Here is a 26,988-nt window from a genome sequence, read left to right on the forward strand (position 1 = left end):
GAAAATGAACAGTTTGTAATTTTCGTTTTGTGATATAAAGTTTGAGATTTGTAGCTAGGAAAGGAATTTTTTAAGTGGCTACTAGGATTCAGAAGTGAATAGTTTCTTCTATTTAGGATCTGTAAATAATTAAAGTAATGTATTATATTTAAATGTTTCAGTATGTCAATTATTGTCTTATTACATTGCAAGTGTATTGTGTATAATCTGTTTCTGTAAATGTTACCGTTTATCTTGTGTAATTGTAGGCCTTTATAAAACTGTATTGTAAGATAACAAGCAGCTTTTGTAATCTATGTTTAGGATTTGTGAGAAGATTTGTTTTTTCTGTTGACTTAAAACCTTGAGATTCTGTACTCCCTTTTTTAAGAGTAGTTTTTGTGATAATTTTCTGATAGTAAATAATTTTTCAAGTAACTGAAGACATTGTAAAATATATTCTTTCTCATCTGCCTTGAAAATTCAAATGCAGAGGGTATATGTTATTGATCTTTCACTTTTATATTCTATTTTATGTGTTTTTATTCTCTTATATTTGTTACTTTTATTAGTGTATAAGTAAAAAATGATTAGGGATCGATTTTTGATCTTGGCTGAAGTTTGGTAGAATGTCAGATTTTACAACCTAAGATAATTCCTTAAAGTTTATTTAGACACAAATGAGGTGGTTTTGTGATAAAGATTACTAGGGTGCAAAAGGATTGCTCTGTGTCACAGATAGCCTACATCTAATCAGTCTTCAGTTTGTGTTCCTATGGAAAGCCAAAATGTCGTACCTGCTTTGTAATTTTCAGTATTAGGGGTGGATTCAAAGAATGTTTGAATAGCTTGTGAACTTTAGCAAATGACCTTTTCTAAGACTAGGGCTGGGCTTAAATAATGAAAGACAAATGATTTCTTCATGATAAAGTAGAAAAGCTGCTAAAAAGATTCTTAAGCTAAGGTTTATTAAACTCAATTCATATTTACAAACTGATTCAGATAGCTTTCTATCTGATCTCACGTTGAACTGCCCAGCCCTAATCAAGTGTGATCAAAAGTAGAACTGTGCAAACCACAATGGTATATATGAATTTTAGTTGATAAATGTCATCTGATAATTTGTCTTTTGAATTGTCTAACATTAGTAAGCTTACTTTTGTTTTTTCCCTCACTGTGCAACTTTTCCAGGTTTGGACCTTATGAGTCTTACGACTCCAGGTCTTCTCTGGGTGGGCGAGATCTGTACAGATCTGGCTATGGTTTTAATGAACCCGAACAAAGCCGCTTCGGAGGTAGTTATGGTGGTCGATTTGAGAGCTCCTACCGGAATAGCCTTGACTCTTTCGGAGGTAGAAACCAGGGCGGGTCTAGCTGGGAAGCACCTTACTCCCGTTCAAAATTGAGGCCTGGGTTTATGGAGGACAGAGGAAGAGAGAATTACTCTTCCTACAGCAGTTTTTCTTCACCCCATATGAAGCCTGCACCTGTAGGCTCTCGGGGGAGAGGAACGCCTGCTTATCCTGAAAGTACGTTTGGAAGCAGAAACTATGATGCTTTTGGAGGACCATCAACAGGCAGAGGCCGAGGCCGAGGAGTAAGTACAACAGAATCTTTTCAGATTCTTTTCACTAGTCACTCTTTTAAACCCTTTCAAGACCATGGTTTTCAATTAGAATAAACACTGTTTGTCCCAGTGTATTTTAAGAAAAAGCAGAGCCATAAACGTAAGTGTTAGGTTGACTATAAAAGTTTTTCTAGCACCTTAGAAATCAAGTGGCAGTTTGAGATCATTGTAAAGTTATGCCGAATCTCCCTTTATAAAAAAGGTGAGGCTGTTAGGTTTGGTCTAAAAGGGGTTAAAAGGAGTTGCAATTTCCTTTGTAAACACTAGCAGTTTTGCTGGTGGGACAGTTCTTGGATTATTGTAAAAGATAACTGCATCCTTTTTGAATTTTTGAGTAGGTTAAAGGTGCAATGTATGATAAAATATTTATAGTTTGTTACTAAACTCTAGCTAATAGAATTTCCTCAAAGTGTGATGTTTCACATTAAACACAAGAGACTGTAAGTTGGTGATAGTTCAGTATAGCTTAGCTACATTTACATTGTGAAGAAGTTGATGTGTAATAGGTTGTAGAATTATTTGTGGCCAGTATAATTTTGTCAACCTTCTTGCAATATGTTTAGTTGGCAGTTGTTTTAGTTCTTGTATCGCTAACTTGACTATCGAGAAGTATTTACCTAGCTGATTACACATATTTATGGCTCCTAAGGAAGTAGTACTTTGTAAGTTATTGTTTAAGTGAGTGAATATACTAGGTTGCAGGTGTTTAATTTCAGGATACATAGTGTAAAAATTATGCTTTATGTTCTTCGGTAACTTGATTGATGGGAAATTTTGCCTCGTCGAGTGTGGGATTTTTGTAGTTTGATCATATAAAGGCTACTGTATTTTTGGTATAATGTTAGAAGTTTTTTTGAGAGTCAGTTCTTAACATTGTCTTTCAGAAGTTATTTCTGATTAAAAAAAATGTAAGATACACATTGTTTACTTCAATAACTTTTGGTACACCGGTGAGTTTGTCATACTTGTGTAGGAATTTTGCAGTTTTAACTGTTAGTCTTATGTAAAATGCATTGCACCTTTAATTAGATAATTAATGATTATGTAAATTACCTGGAAACATTTATTCAGCTCTACTAGGTTAGATAGGTATTCCTAAGAATAATATGCAAATGTAAGCAACTGTGTTGCTCTCCCATTATACTTGGTGTTGTAGGTTAACTGAAAATTGAGCATAGGCTTTTGGTTTTGAAATTGAAAATCCATTCCAGTTTGAAAATTTGGAAGGTAGTTAACATTTCCCTGTTGCATATCATTTTAGGCAAAGGATGTTTTTCTTAATGAGACATCAAATACTAGTTTTGTTTTTATATTAGTAGAAGAAGTATTTCTGTAGTTCATATTTACTATTCTAGTCCGAATGGACATTTCTTTCTTTTCTCCTGGTTATGAAGTAAATAACAAATAGGATCTTCATTTTTAATCTTCACTTGTACAATTCCCATTGGGTCCTTCTCTTCAGATTACTCCTCAATCTTTACCTTCTAAAATAAGATTACATGGGTAAATTTCTGTGGACATGTGGCCTCTTGTAGTGGGTTTTGTTAATGGCAAGAGAAGAGGAAGGGACACAGAGTCGTTTGATGGGATGATTCTTCATCTGCAAACGTTTGCTTGGGTTTCTGGGTCAGAATGTTTCTTTAGGTAAGAATGTGAATGGAACGTCAGATGCAGTTCTTTAATGTGTTTTGGAAGTTGATGCATGGTTATGCTTTAACTCTCCTATTTCATACTAATGTTCCATCTCGCCTTCTCATTCCCTTCTTCAACAGGGAGAAATTCTAAATGATTTCTGGATCTTTTTAACATCACACTACAAATATGATCTTCTCTGTGTATCTTAGTTTCAAGGCAGGTTTTAGTAAAAATAAAGATTTCTTTTAAGGTCTTTTCATGGGAAAACATCAATTAGGAACTCTGAAGAGGAGTTGTCAGAGAGTTGTACAAGTGGTAATCTTCTGACAGGCACATATGTGTTTATGATCTCAAATAATATTGAATTGTGAAAGTCAAAAAACCGGTAGGAAATATCCACATTTGTTCTACTGGAAATGAAATTACTAACTCATTGGATTTGAGTTCATGTACTTACTTACAGAATTTTTTAATGCGTTTTTCCAGAGTGGACACGTAAAATTTAGTTACACTCCAGGGAATTTTCAGGTGAAAACTAGTACATAGATATAACATGATAGTTTTTATATGAGTTTATATTTTATCTTTGGTTAGTATACTAATATTTCTCTTGATTTCACAAATTTACAGCATATGGCTGATTTTGGAAGCATTCATAGACCCGGAATTGTTATTGACTATCAAAATAAATCCACTAATGTGACTGTTGCTGCTGCAAGAGGAATAAAAAGAAAAATGATGCAGCCATTTAATAAGCCTGGTGGAACCTTTATCAAGAAACCTAAGCTAGCAAAACCTATGGAAAAGATGAGCCTCAGCAAATCACCTAGTAAGTAAGAAAACATAACTGTTATGGTTCAGGATATATCTTGGTTTTAAAAATTCATTGTTTTAAGGTAATTTTTCAGTATTGTACAAAGTACATAATTTTAACTATGGAAATTAGATCTGTGACTTCCCTACTAGAGTTATTTATCAGTGGTAACTATCCACATAGACTACTTAAAATTCATATCCCTTATCTGACAGCTTCTGTATTTTTAGGATGGCCTTTTGTGTGATTTTAATTCAGACTCCTTTCTGGGTTGTTACATTTACTGTTGAAGGTATTGTTAAGGAAGTGACATGTTGTATCACATGACAATATGTGAGGAGAAGGGGAAGAAAATTTTAAAGTTGTTGGTACTAGGACAAACTGTGTTTCTTCAGAAAATGAATTTCTTGCATTATTTATTTATTTATTTGGGTACTGGGAATCAAACTTGGGACCTTGCATTCGCCAGGTAGACATGTCACTGAACCATATCCCTAGCCCAATTAATTTGCTTTTAATCTTCTGGATATTATGGAACTTAGAAGTAATAATATTTCTATTTTTACATTGACTTACAAATTTTGTTTTGTTATTTTTTTTTTTGGTACCGGAAATTGAACCCATGATCTCATACTTACTAGGCAAGTGCTTGAGCCACTGAGCTAAATCCTCAGACCTGACTTACAAATTTTGAGTCAGTCTGAAAATGGAATTGAGATAATTTCATTTATCATAGCATCAAGAATAAATACTTGGGAATAAATTTAACAAAAGTACAAAATATACTATGAAAATTATAAAACATTCTTAAAAGAAATTAAAGGTCTCAAAAACTGGAAAACTGAAACTAGATGAAGATAATATTGTCAAAATGGCATTATTTTTTGAACTGCTGTAGAGATTTCAGTGTAATACCTACCAGAAATTTCAGCTAAAGACTCATACTATAGTATTTCAGATGAGATTGTATGTGTTCAGGGTGGTATAGTCATAGACACACTTTGCTGTTTCAAAACTTAGTTAACTTCAGAGGAACAATAATCAAGACAACAGTGGTATTGGCACGTAGGCATATAATTAGTGGGATAGAATTGAAATTCCAGAAGTAAACACATACAGCTGTGGTTAACCGTTTTTAATGAGTTGTGAAGACTGCTCTATGTTGGCGCATGCCTACACAGCACCTGGGAGGCTGAGGCAGGAAGATTGCCTCAAGTTTGAGGCCAATCTGGGCTCCGTAGTGAGTTCAAGATTAGCCTGAACTATGTAACAAGACCTTGTCTCAAAAACAAAAACAAAAACAAAAAAAAGAGAAAAAAAGATTGTTCTATGGAAAAGAATAGTCTTTTTCACATATAGTACTAGCATAATTGGCTAACCACATGTAAAATGCAAGACCTTGCAAGAACTAAGACTATACAATTCTTATAAGATATAGGAATAAATCTCCATGATTTTGAATTTGACAAGGAATTCTTAGGTAGTATACTAAAAGCCTGAGCAACAAATAAGAAAATAGATAAATCAAACTGCATCAAAATAACTTTTGTGTTTTAATGCACACCGACAGGAGAAAATGAAAAGGCAACCCATACTGTAGAAGAAAATACTTTTGCAAATCAGGTGTCTGATAAAGGAAAATATAAAATACAGAGAATGTTTACAACTCAATAAAAGATAACTCAATTAAAAAGTAGACAAAAACTCTGAGTAATCATGTCTTCCCTAAAAGTTATGTAATGGCTAAAAAGCCACAGTAATTAGTTATCAGATAAATACAAATGAAAGACCACAATAAGGTATAAGTTTATATCGATCAGGCTGGCTAGAATAAACTGTAATAGGCCTTAGGAAGGAGTAGAAAAATTTAGAACCCTCATACACTGCTGGTAACAATATAAAATAAGGGAGCTACTTTGGAAAACTACCCAGAAATGGCTCAGATGATTAAAGAGAATTATGTGACTCAACAATTCTGCTCTCAGGTATCTATTCAAGATAAGTGAAAAATACGAGTCTGCATATTATGTGGCACATGACAATGTTTTGATCACTGATTGCATAGACAGTGGTATATGCCATATACCATAGGTGTATAGAGACTGTACCATCTGGGATTGTATGTGTGCACTCTGTAATCACATAGTGCAGTAGTCTAATGATGCATTCTCAGAATATGCCACTGTCGTGACTATATGGATATTGATAGTAGCATTATACAGAGTGACCCAAAGGTGAAAAAAAAAAAATCCAGGTATCCATCAAGGGATAATTAGATAAACAAGACATGATATGCCATATAATGGAGTATTAACTCAGCCATAGAGTAGAATAAAGTGCTGATACCGTGCATGCTGTACCTTGAATGAACCTTGAAAGGGTTATGGTAAATGAAAGAAGCTAGTCAAAAAAGTACACAGATTATATGATTCATTTTTAATGACTGTCCAAAGCAGGGAAATCTATGGAGATAGAAAATAGTAGTTGTTTTGGGCTATAGGGTAGGGATTGGATGCATGAGAGGTGATACATGAAGTTACTCCTTTTTTTGTCTTTTTCGTTTTTATTGATACCAGAGGTCGAACTCACGACTGCCTGCTTGCAAGGCAGGCGCTTATGCCACTGAGCTAAATCCCCAGCCCCACTCCTTTTCTTTTTTTATGGTACTGGGAATTGAACTCAGGACCTATGCTTGCCAGGCGGGTACTGAGCTGTGTCCCTGGCTTGGTACTTTGTTTCTTTTTAGGTGATAAATATGTTCTAAAATTGATTGTGATAATGGTTGAAACATACCTGTGAACATACTGAAAACCATTGGACTATATATTTGAAATGAATGAATTTTACTCTTAGATTTTAAAATTGTTTATTCATTATCATCTTTGTTTTTCAAATGTATTGTGTCTAGATCAGATCAAGTATAGTTGAACAATTTTGATTAATCCAAGAATATTAATAAAAAAGCTAAGGAGATTTCTTTTTCACTGTTTTGTGTGAAAATGTGTAATAGTTAAATAATATGTAACAAGTATTTCACCTGTTTTTGCCTGTGTACTGAATTATTTTTATTCTGCTATAATTGTTTTTGCTAAATAGATGATATTGTGAAGGTGCAAAAATTCTATTTTTTATAATTAATAGTAACCTGAGTCAGTTGAAGCAGAAGGAAGTTTGGATAATTGTAATAAAATGAATATGTTAAAGTTATTCTGTGAAAGAATGCATTTCTTTATATCCAGTTTTAAAAATAAGAACTAGTGAGTGTTACATTGAATTTGTTATAGTATGAACCTTGCTGGTGTAATTGCTAAAAAAGTGATAGCTTTCAAATAAGTACCCCCGAAAAAAGGGAGAAAAGCTTAGAGACCAAAATAAGTCCTAGTTTAAAACTAGGTTTTTGTTTTACTGGGTGTGGTGGCACACATAACGTAATCCCAGCACTTGGGAGGTTGAGGCAGGAGTATCACCACGAGTTTGAGGCCAGCCTGGGCTATATACACAGTAAGTTTGATAGACCTAAACTACATAGTAAGACCTTGTCTCAAAACAAGCAAAACCCAAATGAAAACTTAAAAAAAAAAACCTACACATATTTTTAAAATACCAGTAGTGTTTTATTTATTTATTTGCTTGTTTGTTTGTTTGTTTGTTTTTGGTGCTGGGGATTGAATTCACAACTTCACACTTACCAGGCAAGTACTGGAGCCACTGAGCAAAATTTCTGGCCCTACCAGTAATGTTTTTGTTTCATTTTTTTCCCCATTTAAATTGCTTAAAGGTTGGTAAATGTATCCAGTTTTATTGATTTAGGATTATAGTAATAATAGTAACCTACCTCTTCCTGAATGCTTACTACACATTATGCTCTGTGTTAAAGAGCATTGGATGTATGACTTGTGTAATTTTGACAATAGGCTGCTCAGGTGAAGATAAGTGTATCATATCTCCTACAGTTGACAAACTTGAACGGAGCAGATGCACATTTTGTTGCCCAGGTCAGAAAACCAATAAATGACAAGCCAAGATTTATTCCAGGGCAAGTCATGCTGTAGAAAACCCCTGTTGTTAAACTTCCATATGATTTAACAAATTAGTTTTGTATTATTTTTTTCCTTTCATTTTTAAGCAGTTTTTCCCTAATTGTAATGTTAAAGACATTTTAATTTCTTATAAAAATTGTAGTTATAGTGTTACATTCTTTACTCAAAATAAATGAGCTATAACAAAACTCAAGAAAAGGTTAAATGCTATACTTAAATCTACTTTTCTGTACTGTTTTATAATTGGTACTTATTGTTTAATAAGAAATAACAATATTCTAAAAACCTGACATTTAAGTGTAGTGTATGTTGTGGGGGTGCATTCAGTGATCATTATTTGAAAAATAATGTTTTTACTTGGTATTACTTGAATAAGGCAATTTAGTTAGTGTTGGGAAGGATTTTAAACTTCACAGGTATATCTAATTAAGTAAGTATCTCAAAGTTTAATACAGAAATTGATTTACTGTTAAAGCAGATATATTGTGTTCCTGCTTCTCTGCCTTTTTTCTTTTTAATAACACTGGAGAGTAGTGTAAAGGGTCTAAAAATGAAAACACAGTTTTTAGTTAAATTAGGTCTTCTCTATCAGGTGTAAAGTGGGCATTTTAAAAGATAGCTACTAAATTTTCTAAAATATAAGGTCTTGTTAAATAATCTAGACTTGTAGGAAAGAATCATTATCATTTGATGTAGCAGGTAAGTGGGATTTTTGTAGAGTGAGTGTTTTAGGGAAGTCTGTGAACAAGGATATTGAAAATGGTTAATAAAATAAGAATATACATTTAAATTCTTACAAAATAATCTAAATGTTAAACTTTATTGTTTTTATATAATTTGGAACTTATTCCATTGTATACTTAGCAGGTGTTTAACAAATACTTCTGTACTGTCAGGTTTAAGGTTTAATGGCAAATATGGAAGATACTTTTTAAAAATATAAAATTTAATGTATTGTAAGAAAGAATCTGCTTACAGTGAGATGCCACTATATCCATTTTAGTAGTCATAGAATATAAACGAACCGGTAGTGACAAAGATGTGTAGAGACTGGCACCTCACACTGTGGTAGGAATGTAAAGTACAGTTGTTTTGGGAAACTGATGGTTTCTCAGACTAAACTCAACCAGCCATATAGCCCAAGGAATTAGAAAGAGATATTCACAGACTTATTTACCAGTGTTTGTAGAGATATTACTCATAATAACAAAAAGATGAAAACAGTCTAGATGTTACCAGCAGATGAATGGATAAAAGTGTGTTCATACAGTGGAATGTTAGTAAACCATAAAAAGTATGTGATACAACATGGATGAATTTTGAATACATGTTAAATAAAAAAAACCAGGGGGGAAGAAAGGCAAGAGATTATGATTCTTTTTAAATGAAATATCCAGAATGCTGAAAGAAGATATAAGTAGTTTTCAGAACTTTAGAGGTAGGGTTGAACAGGGAGTGACTAACAGCTACTGGAGTGTTCGAGGGATGAATAGTTGTGGAGCTGTATAGTTAGTGGTGATGGCTGTACAACATGTGAATGTGCTTAATGCTACGGAATTGTAGACTTTAAAATGGTGAATATCGTTACCGTAATAATTAAAAGGAAAGAACCTTTTATTTTGAAGTGTTACAAGAAACTGGGGCATCTCCTATGATTTGAGTGTGAATATGAGTTCTTGGATCTAGGGCTGTCTTGTGTTCCTTGGCTATTTCAGTGTTTAGAGTATGCAATGAATTCAGTATTATTTTAGTTAGCTTACGGATATTATTGCTTAGAGAAATGCTAAGGAAAAAAAGTGAAGGCATTTAGTGCAAATGTGTAGTAGATGATCACATAAGTGAATATGATAATATTCATGATTATTAAAATGAATCAAGTTTGAGAAATGCTTGATAGTCTCAAACTTTAGATTATAATTACTAACTTGTGTATCTATACTTTTGTAATAAACTGTATATGTGTACTTTGGAAAAGTAAATGGAAAAATGAGTTTTAGTTGTAATATTTTATCTGATATTCTAGCAAAAACTGATGCAAAAAATGAAGAAGAAGAAAAGCGTCGAATTGAGGCACGGCGAGAAAAACAGAGGCGCCGAAGAGAGAAAAACAGCGAGAAGTATGGAGATGGATACAGGTTTGTGTTTTAGTAAGTCAAAAATTGAGCCTGCTAAATAATTTTCTAGAAAAGGTAAATACATGACTTGGAATATGAAAAATTTTCAATGTTGAATGATAAGATTTGATCAAAGATACATAGATGATATTTATTTATTTTTGAGAGGGTCTCATGGTGTAGTTTAGACTGAACCAGCCTCCTTAATGCTGGGATTACAGGCATATAGCACCACGACTGGCCACAGATGATATTTAATATTTATATATAAATCAGTATTTAGTAGAGAAAAAAGATCCTATTTACAATGGTAATTCAGAATTTAAAATATACAGAAATAACAGTATTATTAAAAAATACATGTGAAGAAAATATAGTGTTGAGAATTAACCATGTGGAGATAGTGATACTTTTTTGAAAAGGGAATCAAAATATTAGAGGTGTTTTAAATTCTTTCCAATTCTGATCCCAAAAAAATTGTGAAAAAGAAAAGTAATGAGAAGGTACTACCTCTTCTAGATACTGAATCATTAAGAGACTAATAGTTAAAAATGTGCAGTAGGGACTAGGGATGTTGCTGCATGGTAGAGTGCTTGCCTAACATGAACATGACCATAGGTTTAATCTACAGCATTGTGGGTGTGTGCATGCATACACATGGAAGTGCTCATAGACAAAGCTAGTGTGTGTAGTAGAATTATTAGCTTATGAACAGAGTACATTTGTAAATAGTAAAGGAGATGCTACAGGCAAAAGGAGATTTGACTGAAGAAGTAAAAAGTAAGAATTTAGAGCTTATACCATTTGAAATGAATCCAGGCAAATTAAAAAACCTAAAAAAAATTATGAAAGTAAAATGAAATATTTTACTCTTCCTGAAGGGGTTATTTACTTGATTTAAAAGTTATTTAATAAATTACAAAAGAAATGAGGCACAGATTTACTCAAAGAATTGAAAGACAGTTTTGGAAAATATGAAAAATGACTAATATCTAAACTAGCTACCACACCCAAAGTAAAAAAAATTTTTTTTCTTTTAAAAAGTAAGAGAACTGGGCCTGGGGATTTAGCTCAGCGGCATAAGCGCCTGCCTTGCAAGTGTGTGGTCGTGAGTTTGATCCTTGGTACTGATAAAAAAGAAAAAGACAAAAAAAAAGTAAGAGAACTAAGATGTGTAATACATAATTTGGTGAAGGAACAATAGCTAGATAATATTAGGAAAGTGTGGAAACTTTCAACAATTTAGATAAACTAAAAATGTAAACAGTAGTGAGCTATTAGGAAAACACTGATTTGCTAAAGTGCAGTCATGGGATGGTGGTATTTTGCTGGTGACTGTATAATGTTATAACTACTGGAAAGCAATTAACAATTTTTAAGATGTGTTAAATTTCTTTATACTTCTTGATTTTTCCCAAGAAGATAATCTAAGAGTATGAGTCTAATCTACAAAAATGCCCATTACAGCATTGTTTGTAATTGCTCCAAATATGAAACAATTGCCAGCAATAGGGTAATTAAGTGTATATAAAGTTTGCCATATCCTTTTAAGGGCTTTTAGGTCACTGTTTAAAATGAAGATTACAAAACTATAATAGTGTGGAGTGAATGCAGGCAAAAAAATAATGTATATGAAATGCAAATTACCCATAGAAAAAAGCTAGGGAATTTTTTTAAAAGGATCACAATGGATAGTTTTTTCATTGCTATCTGAAGTTTTCCTGGAACTACTTATGCTAGGAAAAGAAATAATATAAAATTTAAAAAGTAAATTTAGTGTATTACTCATTGAAAATACAGTTTTGTTCTTTAAAAATTGACTTCTGTGACAGGAAAAGAATGAATTGTGTCATGTAGGTGAATCTGATCTTTAAAAGACAAAATTGAGAACATGAAAACCTTTTAATGGAGATTCTTCTTAAGTATGGGTTCCTTTCCATAGTAAACAGGAACCCTTTGCCATTACTTGGTCTTTTTTTTTTTTGTACCTGGGATTGAATTTAGGACATTGTGCTTGCCAGGCAGGCACCTATGTTGCTGAGCTAAACATCTGGCCCTACTTGGTTTTGATAATATATGTTAGATTTGTTTTTGGAAATTGCAGTAAAAGAAAATTCATTTGCATCTCATTTCCCAGATAATTTTTGTTTGTTTGACAATTTTCGTCTTTTAGGTATACTTTGTGCTTTTTGTATCTAGATTTAATAAATTGTTCTTTCAGGTTTGTTGTTCCTTAAGTCATTGTGATTTGAGAAAAGATAGGATTAACTTGATTAAGAATTAATAGTAATTCATAAAAAGAATTCCTAGCTGAGCAGTTTGAAATTCTAGCTACTCAGAGGTGGAGGCGGGAGGATCACAAGTTAAAGGCCAGCGTGGTTAATTTATTAAAACTTTGTCTAAAAATAAAAATGCACTGGACATGTACCTCGGTGATACAGTATTTGCCTAGCACAGGCAAAACCATTTAACTTTTTTTTGAGGAGCTAATGAAGCCTTTGAGCAATGATAATAGTGTTACTTCCTTTAGCAAGTTATTCAGTGATTACTATATGCTGGGGCTCTTATCTATGTTAATATTTGTTTTTAATAGTGATAACACTTCTATGAGGATTCTCACTTTGTTAAGCAAACTAAGGGGAAAGAAGTTGAGAATCCTCAAGGTCACAAAAGAGTCAGGATATAAACCCAGCAAGTTATCTTTAGAGCCAGTACTCAACCAGGAAAATATATCTAATAGCAGTGTAAAGAATTAATTGGAAACTGGAGACTGAATTGGAAACTAGTTAGAAGAATGTTGTCATAATTCAAGGGAAAAGAAGTAGTATCAGCTTGCATGAAGTAGAAACAGTTAATGGGGAATTCTTTCTGGTGGGGCCTACGTAAGTGCATTTATCTAGTCCAGGACTGTTAGTCATCCTGAAATGGATGTTAGTGGGCAGGACTTTTAATCACTCAGGAGCTCCTTAGTGTTGTTTGGTGTGCTGACTGGCTTTGTTGGTAATAAAACCTTTATGATATAGATGCTTGAAGATGGAACAGAGTAGAGTAAGTTGTGGAACTTTGCACATGATAATTTTTTTTTAAAGTTTGCTTTGGCTCTTTATCTGTACTTGAAATGGATAACTGTAGATCTGCTGAGTCCATTTTTTTCATACTCAGAAGCTCCAGGGTGGGCCACAAATGCAAAGTGATGTAATGACTATGCTGTTAACATTGTTAAGAATTTTTTACAGGGTGAATAAAGTCATATGTAAAGAAAAATTTTTTTCCTTATAGAATGGCATTCACATGTTCATTTTGTAAGTTTCGAACGTTTGAAGAAAAAGACATTGAACTACATCTGGAAAGTTCTTCACACCAAGAAACATTAGATCATATTCAAAAACAAACCAAATTTGATAAAATAGTTATGGAATTCTTGCATGTAAGTAGCTGTTTGAGATGGGATAAGCATTTTATCTGATCTGAATTTACTTCATTTAAGTTTCCTATCTCTCCTACTCTGTATTTCTAATAATTTAATAGTTATTCTTTTAAAGTTGTGTTAAAATTAACTCAGACTTATATTAGTTCTGTTGTAATAAAGTTTGGATTGGTTATTTGAGAAATTATTTTACATTTCTCATAGTAGTTTCTGACAGAAGTGTCATTTCAAAGAATTTCTTTAACAACCATTTGTTGATTCAGATTTCCACCTATCATCCATCTTCCACCTACTGCATATCTTGCATTGTGCTGAGAACTTTAATTCATTGTTTCAGGTGAACTTCATTGTAGCTCATTTTATCATGATCAAAAGATCAGCTTAGCTAACTGATCCTGTCAGTAAGTGGCTGAATGCATTCAGTTCCAGGGGCCTGATCTTTGTTTTCAGTGTCCTTTGTATTGCCAATGTGTGGTCATCAATGTAAGAGTTTCTTTCTCTTTAATATCTGTGGAATGTGTTGTGTCATGCACTGAAGACCACAGACACTAATCTTAATAAATAAAAAATGATTGGAAATAGAACACATTCACAGGTACACAAATGGTAAATTTGAGTAGAAATGTCAAAAATGTAGATGTACTCCAGGGACTTGGAGAAGGGAAGGATGTTAGGTCCAGGAATGCTAAAATAGGAGGCTTGAGCTCAACCACTAACTGTGTATAAAATAATTTTGGCAGAGGAGATGACATTACTAGAAGGTTAGAAATACAATTATCAATTGGAGCTCTTTGTCCTTGCAAAATTGTGTTTCCTAATTAAAATTTTTTCATTGTTACTTAATACTTTTCTGCCATTTATGACTTACTCATCTACTTGAGATCTTTTCACTCTTTCAGCTCTGTTTAGTTTTTATCTATCTGCCTAAAATATATTTTGGAAAGTTAGAACTTTTTGTAGCTTCTTAGTATTTTATAACTTCTCACCTAAATTTTATGCTTCTTGAGTACAGATTATAGTTCTTATATATTAGATATTTTGTCTTCCAGGATGAACATGGTGCTAAGAAAATACTAAGTATTCCTTGAAAACTACTTGGTTTCTTTGTATTTTCTAGGAATGTATGGTGAATAAATTCAAGAAAACATCCATTCGTAAGCAACAGACAAATAATCAAACAGAAGTTAAAATAATTGAAAAAGATGTAATGGAAGGTAAATACACTTTTAGAAATTTACATGTACATTTTATATCATGATCTGTTTTCGATATGGATGATACTGTCCAGAATAATAACGTATCCAGTTCTATATAATGTCGCTGCAAGTATGTTATCAGAAATGAACTCGTTTGATGCCCTATTTCTGTGGTTACACATTTATCACTACTACTTACAATTTACTCCTATCAATTTAGAAGATATTTCATAAAAAATACTTCTTTTGTTGTCTCTCTTAATCCCTTCTCAAATTTAAATGTGAACTTGATTATTTTCAGTCTTGATTCTGTCTCTGAAGCTTATATAAACATTAAAAAAACAAAAAATGGTAGTTTTCTTATAACCTTTTTTTAAAAAAACCATTTTTTTAGGAAAGCACTAATATCGCCACATCACTTGCAAACGGTTGTGATTAAACATAGTAACACTGGTTTCTGCTTCTTCACCTCCCATTTATTATTTTATGTCATCATTATCTACTGAAAGTAGATGTTCTGCCATCAGCAGTCTCCTGAAGGTGTTCAGGCAGTTAGGAACGTAAACTTCTGTAGCATTTTTTACTACATTCTCCTTTTTCCCTTGACTTCCTTCTTGGTACCTCACTGGCTTAATGATCTCTTTATTTTCTCTCTCTCTTTTTTTTTTTTTTTTTTAAAATCTTTTGTGATGATTTTTCCTCTCATCAGCTATTTAGGATTTGGTTTTTTCCCCTAGTACTGTGTCATTAACTCTATCATTAATCTCCTTCATTCCTGATCATCTCATTTACCTACCACTTAAATTATTATCCACATGTTGGTTACTTATGCATCTGTATTTCTAGCACAAATCTCTCTTCTGAACTGTAGTTTCATTGATTCTAACTGCCTATTAATGTCTTGCCTATTAACATGAAATCAGTGTAACTATTAAATGTCCTTTGGCATGCCCCACCCTGCAAAGAAAACAAAACACAAGTTCTTTTCATTCATCTTGAAAAGTTGCCCCACTCATACCAAAGCAGAAGTATGGAATATTTCCTAGGTACTTTCTCTAAGATATTTGTAGCATTTTGTCCTAACAGTTTTCATTTATAAAATTTTTACAAATCTTTTTTTTACCTCTCTTTATTGCATTTGTTCAAATCTTTATCTGTTCTTTTGACAGAGTATTTTTCTAACTAGTTTCTTTTTGGTTTCATTTCTAATTCTACCATATGGTCTCATTACTTTAGGAAATTTCAGTGTCTGTCATCTGCAGAACAACATTCACATTCTTAGGTCTGGTACATAAAGCTCTATAACTTAGGTCCTCTTTTTTTTAATGTTTTAAAAAAGTCTTCGCTCTTTATTTATGCTCTGCCTACTCATACTGAATTACTTTGTTCTTAGAAGGTACTTTCTTACATAGTTCCATGCCTTCTAATGTTTTTATTGAATGCCTTCAATAAACTCTGGTAATCATTTTCAAAATCCAACATAAATCTTGTTTTCTTTGCCTAAAATTTTGACATCTTTTTCCCCCTGCCCTGTAACACCTAAATTTACAGTCATGGATATTCTTATTATACTACAAAATCAACATTTGTTTTCCTTTCTGTTATGTTTTTTTGGAAGGTAGACTGAACCTCATAGTATGAGTGTTTAATAAAATTAAGAAAGTGTAATGACACCTTACAATTTCAACCAGTTAGCTATAATTTTTCAAATCTATATGCAGATTTGAGACTGGTGGGTGAATTCAACATAAACCTGTGTACTCTTGATTTTTTGTTTTAGAAGGTATAAACATGAAAACTTAAGTAGTAAAATCTTAGAAATAAGAGTATATGGATCATTTCCTTAATAGGTGTTACTGCCGATGATCACATGATGAAAGTAGAGACTGTTCATTGCAGTGCTTGCAGTGTATATATCCCAGCTTTACACAGTTCAGTTCAGCAGCACTTAAAATCTCCTGATCATATCAAAGGGAAGCAGGTAAGTTTTGATTTTTCTTAATAAAATGCTTGAAATACCCATAAATCCTTTATCAACCCTTGACAGTTATTTCACGTATACCAGCCAGCACAGTCTCAAATTTGAGTAATTGTAGATGTGTTTAGAGGAAGTGTTGTGTTACGGTTAAGTTGTGGGTTTGAGCAAGACTTTACAAGTTTTAATCATGGTTCAGTAAATAATTAGAGAAGAAAATGAATCTTTCTTGGAATTCCCTTATCTATAAATGAGGATGGAAGTATTCTCTTACCTGATTATGTAAACATTAGTTAAAGATTAACTAAAACATGTAAGCTTTAGTGGTACTTGGTAATAATAATCATTCAAGTCATTGTTGTCATTGATTTGCATTTTTATTACTTTTAAAATTGGTACCAGATGGTTTTTTAAACTTGTGTTTTAGAACAAAAAAATATGATGTTTTTCTTCTAATGGCTAGAAAAAATGAATTTAGAAAGTGAATACAACTGCGATCTGTTGTATTTTTTGAGAATATCTTGGAAAAATACATTTTTTAATGTCACTTTTGTTATATTGGCTAGGCTTATTTAGTCATATTTATTTGAGATAACACAAATGTGTATGTTGTGGGAAGTTATTTAATTAGTAAAGCAGATTTAAAGATTTAAATAGTAGCTGAGGATAGTGGTACATTACCTGTCTGGGTAACTGAGTAGGAGAATTGCAAGTGTGAGCCTGGGGAATTCAGCAAGTAAGCACGGTACTGTCTTTAAAAAAAAAAAAAAAAAAAACAGTGCCCAGGGCTTGTAGCTCAGTACAAAGTCCCTGGGTTCAATCCCTCAGTACAAAGTCCCTGGGTTCAATCCTTAGTACTATCTCCAAAACTCCCAAGAACCTCAAATGGCAGTAAAGCATTAAGTTTTAAGTAGAAGATAACAGACTCTTAAGTTCACATTTTGTATTGAACTTCATTAAAATCAGAATTTTGGGCGGGGGGGGGGGATTGAACTTAGGACCTACCGCATGCCAGGCAAGTACACTACGCCACTGAGCTGAATCCCTACCCCTTAAAATCAGATTTTTTTAGATGCTTTGAGAATATAGTTTCTTTTTTTTATTTTTTATTTTTTATTTATTTATTTATTTATTTTTTAAGACTAGTCAAGTGCAGTAGTGAGAAGGGGGGAAAGAGTAGAACAAGGAGTTCAATCTGTACTGACTGTGAACAATCAATTGAGATAACTCACTACCTTCGGACCAGCCGAGAATATAGTTTTGTCTTTTCTCTTGATATTTCCTAGACACTTTCCTAGCAACTAGACATTCTATATTATCTTTTTTTCTGTATAATACAATCTGTTGATAACTGTAACCTAGAGAAAGACTACTTGCTCTTGAAGAAAATTGCTCTAAAAATTAGTATTTCAGACTTAAGACATATATAGATTAAAAGAGAAAGCAACTACATATCTGTAGTAGATCTATAATTATGATATTTGAGACCTGTGTGTTCTTTATTTAAATTGATTTAGCTTGTTGATCTTCATTGTTTTAATCATATATGATTTAGATTGTGGCCCCAATAGCTATTGTTGCTCTGTAGCTTAATTTGCTGTAAAAGGAATCATTTAACAGAGAATGTGGATATAAAATGTTTTAATTATATAAACTTTTTATGGTATGGCTTCCTAGTACCCTAATTGTGTTCTGTTTTTCATAGGCTTATAAGGAACAAATAAAAAGAGAGAGTGTCTTGACTGCTACAAGCATTTTAAATAATCCAATAGTGAAGGCCCGGTATGAACGTTTTGTTAAGGTAAGATTTGAGGGCAAAAACTTTTAAAAATACTGTAATATTGAAAAAATTAGAACAACTCCTTGTGATACTGAAATATAATGTAAACTTAATATATTGAATATAATTGACATTTTTTATTGAAAAAATTAGAACAACTCCTTGTGATACTGAAATATAATAGAAACTTAATATATTGAATATAGTTGACATTTTTTTAATTGTTGGGATTATAAATGAGTAGAAAATGATTTGTCCCTCATACAGAATTGGACAGAAGTTGGGAAATATCAGCTTTATCCTTGGTTTAAAAAACCTGACTTGGAGAATACAAGGAGTGATCAAAGTAAAATATACAGAGAATGTTTCAAGTAAAAAAAGCTATTACAGTAAAAGCCGCTCAAAATACTCCTGCTTGTTTCAGAAACACATAACATATTGTTGTTGCCACTTTCTTAAACCAGTTGTTCTAGAAGTTCTCTTTTCCGGGTATCTTTATGGTGTGTGGTGAATGCTACTACTGCCAGGTACCATCCAGTGGAATGGCAGTCTCCTATAAACATTAGAATGTCTCCTGATGCACCATCTTCACAGAGTCTGGGACCAGGAGACTTCTTGCTTTTCCCCAAAGTCAAAATGACGGTAAAAGGTGAATTGATTGAGGACAGTTAAGGGTAGCCGCAACTTAGTCACTTTCACTGTTTGGGTGGGATAAAAGTACCTGAAATCTGCAACCAAAGAAGAGAGGTTTATTTTGGTTCACAGTTTGAGTTCATGGTTAGTTGACTCTGAGATGGGATATGCATGGTAGAAGGGTCTGCTAAGGAGGAAGCTGCTCTCCTAGGAAACAGAAGGGAGGAGTTGGGGAGGGAAAGACATCATTCCACTTAGAGCCTCCACCCCAAGGCTCCACCCCCCAATGGCACTTTTACCTGCTGTCTACCAGTTAATCCATTGATGAATATAGTACTCATAATTAAAGATATGACTTCCACAACTGCTTCAGAAAGTGGCAAGAATAATGGAATAAGTATGTTCAAAGAAAGGAAAGTAAAGAGTGATTCAGGGAAATGAGACTCCCGACCTATTTTCTCTGTGAGTTTGTGTTCTTGAAAACTGAAGAGTGAATATTAGGCACAATGGAGGTGAAGAGTAGAATATATTTATTGAGAGAAAGAAACTTCTGTCTGAAGAGAGACAGAAGGGGTCCTGAACAGGTTATCAAGGACTCTTGTCTTTTCCAGGGACTTTCATAAAGTAAAACCATGGGTTTAAGGTGGGGGAAAACTGGTAACTCACAAGGCAGATGGGCATAAGGTGAGACATAACTGTAGTTAGCCAATAAAATCAGTAGTTCAGGTAAAATTGATTACATTAGGGACAAATGGGAAAGCAAGTCACATAGGCAATGGGCATTCTCAGAGAGCAGTGACTGTTCCCTAGGGATTGGAATGGGGACTCCTGACTTTAAGGTGATCCAGACTTAATCCCTAAGGATTATATTTAAAGGTGTGGTTACATTTATTTGGCCTTCTGTCTTGAGATCTGGCCCACAGCAAGAGGTATGTGTGCCCTCCAAAGTCATCAGATATCTGGTGCTCTGTGCTGGCTTCCTGGAGGGCCTAGCCCTGTCAGACTGCCTATATTTCTAACTGGCTCAGCTGCCTGTAACGAGGACTTCCATAACTGCTTCAGAAAGTGTCAAGAATGATGGAATAAGTGTGTTCAAAGAAAGGAAAGTAAGAAAGGAGGAGTAGTTTGAGGGAGACCAAAGGTAGCAATACATCTTTTACTGTAATAAATCTTTAAAGAGTTAAACATTCACCATACTTTTGGATCATACATATGTAGTGACTAAGATCTATAATGTTTCACTCCTTAAGTTTACCTTTCCCCAGTTTCTGTCACTGACCTAGCTGTGTCCCTATAGGCTTCCCCTAGTTGACATGGCATAGAATAGACTAGAAGAGTACCCTTTGTGTTGGTAGGAAGACCCATTAGGGGACCCAGAAGGACGTGTGAGTCCTACACGTCCAGTGTTTTTTTCCACCACACTAGGTATTCAGCTCTTCTGTGAAAAAGAAGAGGAGACACAGCAGGTCAGATAAGTTTTTACTCGTAAAATCAGGAAGCAAGGAGAAAGATTGCCCTCTAATACTAGGAAACTCAGATGTAAACAATTGGGTAGCATGAGGGATTTAGCCCAGTGGTTCAAAGCTTGCCTGGTAAGCCTAAGATGATGAGTTCAATCCCCAGTATAAAAACAAACAAAAAAAAAAAACAAAATGGGTATTCCGATCCCACATGGTCCCAGCCTTTTTCTTTTTTTCCTTTTTTTTTTTTTTTCCTTGTGGTTTTCTGAGACAGGGTCTTGCTATGTAGTTCAAGCTGGCTTTGAGCTCACTTTTGTAGCCCAGGATGGTCTGGAACTCAAAATGATTCTCCTGCCTCGGCTCCTGAGTGCTGAGATTACAGGTGTGAGCCACCACACCCAGTTTGAGTTTCTTTTACTTTTGAGAGTGGAACTTGTTAAATTGGTCAGGTTGGGTTTGATCTTGTTATCTTCCTGCTTCTTCTTCTCAAGAGTGCTGGGATTATAAGAAGATTTACCTGCCAGTTAGCATGCAGAAGCCTAGGTGTCACATTATTCAGTGACTTAACTTTTTTCAAGATTTCTGTTTGTTCTATTCCGTATTATCATTCCCCAGAACATTCTTATTCTCTGGTTGGTTATGGCTACTTTCACGTGCTCTTAGTCTGACAAAATTCCCTTTTAAACTTTATCCCTGTTAAGATAATCGTATCATCTATTTCTTCTAATTTTTTCGTTGTATCATTTTTTCTACCATTATTACCTGTCCTGGGTATTCATGGTCATCCTTTCAACATGTAACACTGCTTTTCAAAAATTCTTATGAGTTCCTACCACTATTCCACTTATAGTTGGCTTTATTCATTCTTTCTTGCTAACAGAAATACCATGGAGGTTGGAGTTTTGAATACAGCAGAGCAGGCCCCTTGCTGCAATTAACTGAAAGCCCTCAACATAAGGGTTTGTTAAAAAAAATATATATATAAAATTGCCAAGGCCCTTTTTCAGGTCATCTGATAGGATTTCTCAAACTCTTGAGAATAATATTGCCTGAAATGCTTTTAAATATATAGGTTACCAGACTTGCCCTGGAAATTTTGATTTAAGTGATCTGAGTTTGATTTAGGAATTAGTGTTTTTAGTAGGAGCTTAGTACTTGATGAAGTTGAAATCGCAGAGTAGGGAGCCAGGCTTTAATTTTTTGCAAACTTCACAGGAAATTGTGACAGTGTATTCTTAGCTACTTCTGACTCGCAGGTACATGGTACATTTGAAATTTTCTTATGACCCAATTATATCTGAAGGTCTTTAACATTTTTTAATATACTGTTGTTTATATATATATATATATATATATATATATAAAAGTAAACCCTAGAGAACTTCAATTTAGCTTTGGTAATGACTCTAATGACATTTTTCAGTTCATTTCTACTTTTATCTGTTTGCATTATTTGGTATTACTGATGTATCACTTATTACATTGGAGGAGGATGCAGAGTCTCACAGCTATGTAATTCAGACTGTCCTTGAACTCACTGTGTAACCCAGGCTGGCCTTGACTTTATGGTGCTCTTTCTGCCTCAGCCTCCTGAGTGCCAGGAGTATAGGCATGCACTACCACTTCCAGTCTTATATCACTTATTCTTGAAACTCTGTTTTGGCAAACACTTTGTCATCTTTTTCCTTTTTTTTTTGTTGTTGTTGTTTGTTTGTTTTTTGATTCAAGAGAATTGAACAATGGACTTCCTAAGCGCACACTGTACCTGTGAGCTACACCTCTAGCTCTATTGTTGTTCTCTTACATTTTATCCTGCACATTCGTATCTGTTCATTTTAAAGTATAGCATCAGTCTAAATACTTAACCTGTTCATTAACTTGTATTGCTTCTTACTATAGTAATTAATCTGATATGATACAATTTATGAGAGATTGGACCCAGATATATAGTTACTAAAATGAGGCTTTCTCTGTGAATGTTTCCTGAATGAGTGACATGATTTTTTATGTGGAAGTAAAACCAGTATCTAGTAGGTAAAACAAGGTACCTGATATTGATTTAAGATTTAAAGAGATCCTACAATAATACATTGAATAGTTGTAATTAAGTAGAGTGCAAATCTGTGTCTAACCTGTTTTATTTTTACCAAAATCTACATTTTGTCTTTTATTTTTAATGTGTGATTTTAGAAATTCAGTTGAAAAGAAAATACAGCTTTTAAGTACTCTGTTAAGTATTTCAGTTTATGGAGAGTAATGTAATGACTTAGGAAATTATATATCCAAATGTTAGAAAAGTATATATTTAGTAAATATTTACTGGATTTTTCTTAAGTGAAAAAACTTCAGATAGTACTTAGCTTTCATGACAGAGCAAATAATTTCAGTGATGGAGAAATGAGTGCTGATTTAAAAAGCTGTTTTTTATGTTTTTAGGGTGAGAACCCTTTTGAAAATCAAGATCATTCTCAGGATCAGCAAATAGAAGGAGATGAAGAGGATGAAGAAAAGATTGATGAACCTATTGAAGAGGAGGAAGATGAAGAGGAGGAAGAAGAAGAAGCAGGGGAAGCAGAGGAAGTAGAAGAAGTCGAGGAAGTGGAGGAAGCAGGAGAAGTTGGAGTAGAGGAAGAGGGGGATGCAGAGGGAGGGGAGGAAGGAGGAGTGGTGAGTGAGGATAGAGCAGAGGGTGAAGTTGAGGTAGCTGGGGAAGAGGAAGAGGAGGAAGCAGCAAAGGAAGAACCTGTTGATTTCCCTGTTGAGCAACCTGAAGAAAATTAAGTATGAGGTGTTAGATTTAAAAGGAGCTTTAAATTTCTGTCCTATTGTGGAAAAAAGGGTAAGAGTTTTAATAGCTTAAATTAATGAATTAACACCCATGTTGCATGCATTCCACACATTGAAATTGTTTTATATAATTTCTAAATGTTTGGCATTTGTTTAATAAAATGGAGGTATTACTATTTTTAGTTTAGTTTTTATAGCTACCAAACTTAGAAAATCTAATAAATTGTTTGTATGATTTTTAAGCTTAATTTTTATTACTTTACTGGTGTTAAGGTTAATAGGTGTATATTGATAGTATATCTATTCTAATCATTTGAACTTAAATGCTGCTCCTGAGTGAATTTTCAAGTATGCATTGATTTTTGGGGAATACTTACCCTAGATAAGCTAAATTGGGCAAGTATTTTGTGCTATGTGTAGTTTTTTAAAACCATTTGGACATTGGTTAGTAATCTGTGTTAAGATAGTTTAAAGCTTTTTGTGAATCTTTCCCTTTGTAGCAATAAATGTTTTTTTTTAAACTTTCTGTCCAGATTAGCAATTTAAATTAAATAGTTGATCAATTAAATGAATACTTAAAATCATTATTTGCCTTAATGTATGAATTCAACTTACAGGTATTTCAAAATGATTGAGAAGACTTGAATTAAAAAATTTTCTCAATCATTATTTTTAAAAAGTGTAAACTATATTTTTAAGCACATTTCAAATAGAGGTCAGTCTATAATTGACCTTGTTTATACTTGTCTTAGTTTGTTTTTTTTCTTTGTGCTTGTGTCAAATCTTGGAATCTTCCTGAAAATACATTTGAATATAAATAAGTTTTCCGTGGTTGTGTTAGTTCTTTTGTTAATGTCGTTGCCTGAATAGCCAAGCAGCAAGTCATTTTCTTTTTTAAAAAAGAATTATTTCTCTTCGAAATTTTTTTGTAACTTTTTATGGCTTCTGCACCTAAATGTTCAATGAAGAGAACACTAATGGATGATCTGTTTTTAAGTCATTTATTTTCAAATGACCATCTTTCTGTATGACTAGAAAGCAGTGCTCTTGTCTTATCAGAGTATGAATTCAAAGGTCATTGTTTTTTGAATCTTTACTCTGTCTGGTTTTAAGGAAGGATTTTATTTCAATAAAACTAGCTCTTCAACAATTTAAAGCATTAGATGTATAAATGTATGGGTATATTAAGTAATAAAAGGCATGAAATGAATGAATGTATGGGTATTTGTAGAATTTGTTTGATTTTTTTTTCTCTTTTTGTGTTATAAAACAAGGCTTAAGTGCAATTTTTGTGGACCATTATTACTACTTTTTTTAATAGTAACTTACCTTTAACATGGAAGATTACATGGTTCGATTACCTTTAACATGGAAGAATACATTAGGCATTTAGATCCAGTTGAGCGATTCAAACCCATATAAGGGAAGATTAGTTGAAGACTATAAAATTTGGTTCTTATTTAGTCATCTGTTTAGTTAGCAGAAAGCTGTTTTTGCTCAGGAGCTTAAATTTTAAGATGAATAGGACTTGATCAACCTTCTTTTTTTCACCTTTGTTTTAAAGTACTGTGGAAATGCCAAGGTAAAAAATAATAAATTTGTCTGATTTTATTAGTATTTGGTTCTTTTGGCACTATATCAGGGTTTTTAAAGTAAACTATCTGTGGTAACCTGATTAAGAAATGAAACTTAGAAAGAGTCCTGTATAGCAAGAATCTTGTAACAGCTAACAGCTTCTAGGTAAGTGTTTTAGAGTGAAAGTTAAGAAAGATCAACTAAATAATTTTTGTGGGAAGCATAATTCTTTATAAAGATTAGTTTACTTGTAAGGTATTAATAAAGTATATTATTGTGCTTAATTGAGAAATTTAAATATATGTGTAATCCATTGGATACTTTGTAGATTTTTAGTCCAGTTTACAAGCAGATTAATTTTTGTGATCCTTAGTGTTTGTATACCTTCATTGCTTTTATAATAAGGATATAAGATCTTTAATAATCTTTCAGCTTTTGTTTCCCATGATTGTGTTTCTTTACTCAAAAAGGAGACATGTAATTTAATAACCAAAGAAATTTACCTATAATCTGCTTCAGTTTTTGTAGAAGTGAAGATTTGAAGGCTTCACTTCAGATTGATCAAAGCTTATTTTTTGGAGGTGATGTATTTTTAATGAGTGTTCTGTGATTCTGAAGGTAGGTGTGATTGCAGCATTAATAGGGCTCTCAGACAAATGTTTGGTTTCTATGATTCTCATGAAAACAGAAGCTTTGTGCCATATTGTAGGAACATTTAACTTTGGAGGATTCTCTGTAATGCTTTGTGACAGCATTGGAATGATCTGTAACAGACTTGTGGAGGTCCAAAATTAGCTTTGTAAAAAACATTTTTAAAAAATGGTTGCAAATTTAGTAATAGGACTAGTAGTATTCTCATATAACAGTTTTGCCCATAGGCACAGAAAAAACTTACAGAGGCACATATTGACAGTGTAGGTTGAAACATATTTGAGAATTGTTTTTGTTTTCAAGGGAAATACATTATTATCAGGTTTCCTTACATACTATATTATTTTAACATTTGTTTTGCCTATAAAATTGTCCTTGTTTTGAATGTAAGCAAACTTTTTTTGATGGTAAAATATACATAGCATTTACTTTACCAGTTTTGAAATGTAGAGAATTGAGTGGCATTAAGTCCAAGCACAGTTTTGATTACAACTTGACATCTGTCCTTCCTTTCTTTCTTTCCTTTTTTTTTTTTTTTTTCTTGAGACAGGATTTTGTTAAGTTGTGTGGCTGAGACTTGAATTTGGAATCACCTTGCCTCAGCCTCCCAGAGTGCTGGATAATAGGTGTGTTTTACCACACCTGGGTTTGACATCTTTTAAAGGGAAGTACAAGCAACCTAGTTATCTTACAAAGTGTGAGTTTAAGAGAGTTTGAGATCTTTCAGTTGTTATTTGCCAAAATTCCTTTAAGTTATAGAAAAAAACAGTGATAACATACTACAGTGATGAATTAATGACCACACTAGAAAACAAGGATGCTGTTATTTATATGTAGAAGATAAGAAACAAATAGTCAGATCTTAGTGAAACCAAGAGAGCCGAGGAGCTAACAAGCCCACACAGATGATAATTAAGGAATTGGTGGCTGTAGATGTGGTAAGCCAGGTCTTTAAAAAAGGACTAGTTAGTCCATTCTCCATGGTCATAGAATTCCTCCAAGCTAAAGTCGTAAGCACTTTGCTGCATGCCAAATACAATGAGACTCAGCATATATGGAATGAGTATGTGTATATATAGTAAACATGAAAGCACGGCAATGCCCCAGGGATTAGAAACCTAGTGGTAAGAGAGCTATCACCTGCAGGGGTTTCAGCAGTGTTTCTGTGTAGATTTTAGTTTTTCAAGGGCAGTGATAAAAAGTATGTGAAAGATCCTGTCTGTGGACCTAGAAGCCTAACCTTTGCAGAAAAGGTGTGCTGACTGGTAGGCTCTCGTTTACAAACAGAAATGCAC

At 33.3% G+C, this 26,988-nt stretch overlaps 1 protein-coding gene across 7 annotated transcripts in view; it reads left to right on the forward strand.

Moving 5' to 3' along the window:
* The window catches only part of Znf326 (zinc finger protein 326), a 40,836-nt gene that overhangs the window by 10,587 nt on the left and 3,261 nt on the right, over nucleotides 1-26,988 (forward strand). For 2 of the 7 annotated variants that reach the window (XM_063253983.1, XM_063253991.1), the window contains 9 exons: nucleotides 1,171-1,331; nucleotides 1,460-1,576; nucleotides 3,872-4,070; nucleotides 10,119-10,230; nucleotides 13,489-13,636; nucleotides 14,754-14,850; nucleotides 16,683-16,813; nucleotides 18,513-18,608; nucleotides 23,117-26,319. In XM_063253983.1, the coding sequence (XP_063110053.1) occupies nucleotides 1,171-1,331; nucleotides 1,460-1,576; nucleotides 3,872-4,070; nucleotides 10,119-10,230; nucleotides 13,489-13,636; nucleotides 14,754-14,850; nucleotides 16,683-16,813; nucleotides 18,513-18,608; nucleotides 23,117-23,461 (1,406 nt within the window). In that variant the 3' untranslated portion in view covers nucleotides 23,462-26,319. Of the gene's footprint in view, nucleotides 1-1,170; nucleotides 1,577-3,871; nucleotides 4,071-10,118; nucleotides 10,231-13,488; nucleotides 13,637-14,753; nucleotides 14,851-16,682; nucleotides 16,814-18,512; nucleotides 18,609-23,116; nucleotides 26,391-26,988 lie in introns of all 7 variants that reach the window. The other 5 variants (XM_063253994.1, XM_063253998.1, XM_063253974.1 and 2 more) reach the window with 4 other exon arrangements.

Source organism: Cavia porcellus, unplaced genomic scaffold, assembly GCF_034190915.1.
Source record: "Cavia porcellus strain 051 isolate PalLab524CR breed Dunkin Hartley unplaced genomic scaffold, mCavPor4.1 scaffold_1, whole genome shotgun sequence".
NCBI lineage: Eukaryota > Metazoa > Chordata > Mammalia > Rodentia > Caviidae > Cavia > Cavia porcellus.